Genomic DNA, 6,273 nt, shown 5'->3' with positions numbered 1-6,273 from the left:
ATAATAAAATATTTTTTCATCGTATTATATTGCAGAAAACCCAATACTAATCAATATAACTTTCTATTCATATTTAACCAAGTATAAGTAAATTTAATTGAATATTAATTGTGAAATGCAAATATTCAATAATTAATATGATATTTGATTGAATTGACTAAAAACAACCTGATATCACATGCGTAGCATATGTTTTTTTCCTAGTACTTGAAAATGCCCAAACTTTAGTGAAACCAAGGAAAAATAAACCAAAAACAGACAACGGCCAATGGATCCTACTCTTTCCACACCCCTGGTGGTAACACGTACACAAACACAGAAACATGCCTGTTATAAATGTTTTCACGAAATCTGGTTCTACATTTAAATAAAGAGAGACATTAGAAAGCAAATGATTTTGAGTAACTTTCAAGAAGATTTAGGATGAGTATTGTCACAAAGCCTTTTGACAAAATCCACTCCCTCGACACAAAGAGGGTAAATATTATTATTCCCTGTGTAGACAAGCAAATGATAAATAACCACTAGTTTAATTTATTTTGCATCACTACGACCCATCATCCTCCTCAGCAGCAGCAGCAGCAGCCCGAAATAATTGAAGTTGTAAGCCAACTTTATGAAATCGAGCTTAAAATCATTCCAAGGAGGATACCTTGGCTCTAGTTCCAGGAAGAAGCTTCGTTGAAGAATTGCTTTTTCATGGCTGAATGTATCAAACGAGTACTTCCCGTGATACCGACCAAAACCGCTTTCACCAACGCCTCCAAAAGGCAATGCGTCGCATAAAAACTGCAATCCAAGAACTTAATCATCGTCTCTCTTTCTTTGTTTTTTTTTAACTAGAAAAATTAGCAGCCTATACCTGAATCATTATATCGTTGAATGTCAAGCTTCCCGACGATGTTTCTTGCATAATTCTTTCCTTAAACCTTTTGCATTTGGTGAATGCATAAATGGCCAAAGGTTTGGGTCGTTCGTTGATGAAGTCTATGCTTTCTTCAATTTTATCCAGCTGCAAAATAAGACAATGTCTTATATATTTTGTGGCATACGGTTTGTAGAACATGGATCTGACACGGTATATTCGATTTTACAGTGATTATGGGGAGCAATGGGCCAAATATTTCTTCTGTCATAATCTCGGAGTTCAGCGGAGGATCAACTAAAATTGTTGGCTCAATCATCCTGCAAATTAAATGGTTGAAACATGTAATCCATTAAATCTTGTGCCAACAGAAAATAGACAAGATAAGAAGACAACTAACAGGTTTTTGCAGTCGACTGAACCGCCATAAACAATGGAAGCTGACACAGAAGGGTCCTTGAGAAGATTCCTCACTCTCTCAAAGTGATGCTTGTTCACTATCCTACAGATATTCTGAAGCTTATCCACCTCGTCACCGTAAAATTTTTTGATACAATTCTTCAATAATTCAACCTGAAAGAAATAAATACAAAAAATCAAACCAAAGATCATTTTCTGTACATAGATTAATAAATACAGGACGGAGAGTTGTAATACCAAGACTGGAGCATCTTTTTGTTGCACTAGAACATAATCTACTCCTATGCATGCTTGTCCGGCACAAGGTCCCCACTTCCCACCAACTATTCTCTTCACAGCCACCTTCAATTCAACACCACAAACAAAATCACCATAAAATTAACTAAGACTTTTGAAGACTTGACATCTCTCAGCATATTTCTCCGGAAAGAGCAACATCGAAGTAGTTTTAAATTTTTAAACAACATTTCCTGAAGCATAACGAAAAGAATTTAATTCTCCGACCACAATGAGATTGTATACTTCTTTACAATTAGTAAGCCTACTAATAAAGTCACAAAGCCTTGTAACTGCAAACCTGCAAGTCTGAGCCAGAGAAGGAGTCAAGAATGACAGGGCATTTTCCACCAAGCTCTAGAGTCACAGGAGTCAAATGCTTTGCAGCCGCGGACATGATGATACGTGCTACACGTGGACTACCTATCGTAGTAGTAAGCAATAGTTGAATTAAATCTCCACTTCATCCACTTGAAATATGATATTGTATGTTCCTTGTGAATAATCATAATCCCAACATCTGAATGAGAATATAACTGCTACATATTAATAAGAAACCTGTAAAGAATATTTTATCCCATCGATGCTGCAATAGTTGTTCAGCTACTTCACTTCCACCTGGAATGACTTTGATGGCCTCGTTATCCAAGTAAAGAGGAACTTTACGATGAAGAAAAGAGGAGCATGCCGGGGCTAGCTCCGAAGGTTTTAGGACAACTGTATTTCCTGCAGATATTGCCCCAATAACAGGATCCAAAGCTAGGCCTAAATGAAGATGACATGAAGGGGTTAAGTTGTACGCTTACTTTCAAACAAAATTTATAACAGAAAAAGAGGTTGTAAGCTTGCGATACATCGATAATACTCAGGTTAATAATGATGACAAGGATAAATTGCAATCTGAAGAGCAAGTTAACTTTTATTTCTACTGGTTAAAACGAAAAAGGTTTAAAAAAAAAAAAACGTTTGTTTACTTACTGATGGGGAAATTCCATGATCCAATTATGAGAACCGTGCCAAATGGTTCTGGTAGCACTTGTCCGCTTGCTGGGAACAATAGCAATGGTAGCCACCCCTGCATCATCCATAGTAATATATAACACATCATATCTGTCAAAAATTGATTGCCCTTGTTTATGTAAAGGGCTCCCAGGATATTTACTCAACCGATGTGGGACACAATTAATACACCAACACACCCCTCTCACGCCCAGGAATGAATGAAACGACTGGAGCGTGGAGATATTAACGGGTGGCCAACTTTGGGACGTGTGAGGCCAACTATGGGCCATACCATGTTAAAAATTGAGACTAAAACCTAACTCAAGAATGAATGAAACGACTGGAGCGTGGAGATATTAACGGGTGGCCAACTATGGGCCGTTCAACACATAACGGTGGAATAGGGCTTTGATACCATGTTAAAAATTGAGAGTATGACCTAACTCTAGAATGAATGAAACAACTGGAGCGTGGAGATATTAACGGGTGGCCAACTATGGGACGGGTGAGGCCAACTATGGGCCGTCCAACACATAACGGTGGAACCGGGGCTTTGATACCATGTTAAAAATTGAGACTAGGACCTAACTCACCTCAAAAGCTAGCTCAAGAGGTGAGGATTGCCCTTGTTTATATAAAGGACTCCCAGGATATTTACTCAACCGATGTGGGACACAATTAATACACCAACCATATCTTCCACACAAGGTTTCTTTGCTTAAATAAGTGGTGCCAACCAAGCGGAATAGAATTAAAAAAATCCATATAGTTACATCTTTTGCTTGCTATTATAGACAGTATTAAAACAATGTCACTTCTAAGCATGACTAGTATGATTAAGTTTCAGTCCCCGCATGAGCCACGGTATTCCTTCTTTTTTGTTATTTATAAAAGAATTCTCGATCCATGTTTCGGAGTCACGGCCTCTAGTCCTTACTCCTTAGACAACATATTGAAAGATCGAAAGTGATGAAGTTACCGGATCCGCGGGAAACAAGACCAACCTTTTTCTGAGCCATCCATTTCTCGATATGAAGCAAAGAGTGGTCGGCAGATTTCTTTACAATTCCAATCTGCAACATGAGACGGGAAAAAATGATTCTCAAAGATCTGAGGCTCACGATTAAAAAAAAAAAAAAAAAAGACCAATAACTAAACGTAGATTCTACTGTGAATTCACTGATTTTTGTTTTCCTACTCTATCCCGGCAGTACTTCTTGAACATGTGGGCACCTCCAGTCTATAAAGTAAATGAACGATGCTTGGTAATTTTATGATTCCAAACTCACATGAAAAATAGAACATAAACAAACAACGCATACCCAACAACCTTTTTGGATTTAACAGAAGGCAAACGGAAGTGGAACAAAAAAAAAACACTTGATGATGAAATGGAACTACGGGCAATTAGAACAAGAAGATCAAATAAAACGATGGAGGGGTTCTGAAAAGAAAGAGCAAGATAAGAGATGTACCTCGTCGCGATAAGCTTCGACGGGGTGCTTTCCAAGATCTTGATGGAGGGCTTCAAAAATCTGGGCTTCATTTTCAGTGATGAGGTTGATGATGGCCTGGAGCTGGGATTTACGCCACTCCACTCCCCTCGTCTTCCCGCCGCGGAAAGTTTGGTGAAGCTCCGCTAAGCTGAGTTGCAGTCCTTCCATGGCAACAACTCAACAGAACAGAACATGTGTGATTGATTTTAATGCCAGGACTCCATTAAATGCACTCTTGCCGCCCCCTCCCTTCATCAACCCAAAAATTTGGATATATATATATATGTCATTTCAGAAAAAAAATTTAAATAATTATTAAAATAATTTGATAGGATATAGAGAGGTTATGGATAAATAATAATATGTTGTAAAAATTTATAATCTTATAAAAAATTTAGGTGTAAAAATCATCTATGAATCCTATGGATCGAAAGATTTATACTCAGGGACGGACCAACAATAGCCCATATATTAATATATATGTGTATATTATGTTTATATTTTTAAAGTCCAATATAATGTATGTTTTTTTTTTTTTGGGCTCTTTCAAAAAAACTTTTTATTTTGGGCTCTTTCAATGTTTGATATAGACTAATAATATTTTTTGTTTTGGGTTCTATCAAACATATTTTTTCTGTTTTGGGCTATTTTAACTTTGATTTGGACTAACTAAATTTTTAAATGGAGTTTGAGAAATTTCAATTATATTATCCTTATAATAAATTATATTATAAAGATAATTAATTAAAAAAATTAGACAAGTATCATCCGTATATTAGATTTCAAATGGAAAATGCTTTATTTAAAAAAAAAATTGTGTAATGATATAATATAATATTCTCTATTAAGTTTAGGGGAGCTAATATAATAAAAGTTAGATTTTTATATGGGCAATTTGCTAAAAAATCCCCAAATGCAAACATGTTTTGCTTTGGGAACCTTAGTCATAATGTGGTACAAAAAAATATAAGATGTGGTACAAAACCATACAAGATGTGGTACAAATTAACAAAAAATGTGATACAAAAAAGTGGCTAGGGAGTACAGAGCAAAACATGTTTGCATTGGGGATTTTTGAGCAATTTGCACTTTTTATATCATTATTATGATATTGATATTTAATAAAATTAAAAACTTATGAAAAACTAAATGATATATAAATTTACAGAGTTAATTAGATTATTAAATATATATATATATATATATATATATATATATAAATTAGAATATTCAATGTCTATAATTTTTTTGTACTTAAAATTTAGCTCCCCTTGAAGAAAACAAATCCTAGTTACATCCCTGTTTATACTCATTTTCAATTTTACAAGTAAACATATGATTAATCGGTATTAATTATGTAATATTTCATTTATCAAGACAAGTAAGCGCAACCTTAAATTATATACAGCTCTCCTGACAAATTTGTGTATTTATTTTTTTTTACTTGAACGGTTTGTTATATTTCCAATAGTTAGTTAACTAGAAATTCCCAAATTAAACAGGTATATATCGAGAAAATAATAAAATAAATAATGGAGGTATGTCTATATATTTGAGATTAAAAATTAAAAATTAAAAAAAGAAAAGAAAAGAAAAGAAGGTGATAAGCAAAATTGGGATGAAAGGTGTGTCTACCTCTTACTGTCTGAATTGTGAGTTTTAGATGGATGTTAGCAATTATAACTTTTTTCCAATTAATGATGTCCTCCTATTTGTAGTAAATGTATATCTACTTATCGGTGAATAATTAATGATATTTAATAAAAAAAACGATGAAAATATTTCTTCAAAACCCCAAATTTGTAATTATTATTATTATAATTATTATTAGATGCATAAATGTGTAAATGTAGGGTTGGTGGATAAATTGTTGGGTGAGTTGATTAAAAATTAAAAACCATCTATTTAAATTCTATCTATAAACCATATTTTGAATTGTGAATTTTAAAATATTTTAGTCTCTATATTGGACATTTATTTTGTTTAATGGACTTTCTTGACATTTTCTGTGCTTTTTTTAGGTTGTTGAAGTCGGGAACTTCGACCTTACAATTTGGGTAAGGGTGATACCCCAACTATAGAGGAAAATCGTGATCTGTTTTTTTCCCATTTCTATGGAGGGTTTACATAAACCTTCATCCTACTAGGGTAAGTGTAGTAACCCGAAACCCATTTTAAGATAATAATATGTTAAACATGATTAAGGGTTGGTAA

General features: G+C 34.1%; 1 protein-coding gene across 1 annotated transcript; it reads right to left on the bottom strand.

Annotated features, from left to right (window-relative positions):
* Window positions 1-380: 380 nt before the first annotated feature.
* Window positions 381-4,309, bottom strand: LOC140875015 (aldehyde dehydrogenase family 3 member F1). The gene is made up of 10 exons (XM_073278523.1): window positions 4,039-4,309; window positions 3,568-3,636; window positions 2,540-2,636; window positions 2,120-2,326; window positions 1,863-1,984; window positions 1,523-1,627; window positions 1,266-1,438; window positions 1,095-1,185; window positions 863-1,012; window positions 381-789 (listed from the first exon to the last, which is right to left on the bottom strand). The coding sequence occupies exons 1-10, from the start codon at window positions 4,225-4,227 to the stop codon at window positions 535-537; spliced, it is 1,458 nt and encodes a 485-aa protein (XP_073134624.1). The 5' UTR covers window positions 4,228-4,309; the 3' UTR covers window positions 381-534.
* Window positions 4,310-6,273: the final 1,964 nt, after the last annotated feature.

Source organism: Henckelia pumila, chromosome 1, assembly GCF_033568475.1.
Source record: "Henckelia pumila isolate YLH828 chromosome 1, ASM3356847v2, whole genome shotgun sequence".
NCBI lineage: Eukaryota > Viridiplantae > Streptophyta > Magnoliopsida > Lamiales > Gesneriaceae > Henckelia > Henckelia pumila.
The sequence above is the reverse complement of the archived record's forward strand: the minus strand, read 5'-3'. Positions and strand labels throughout refer to the sequence as shown.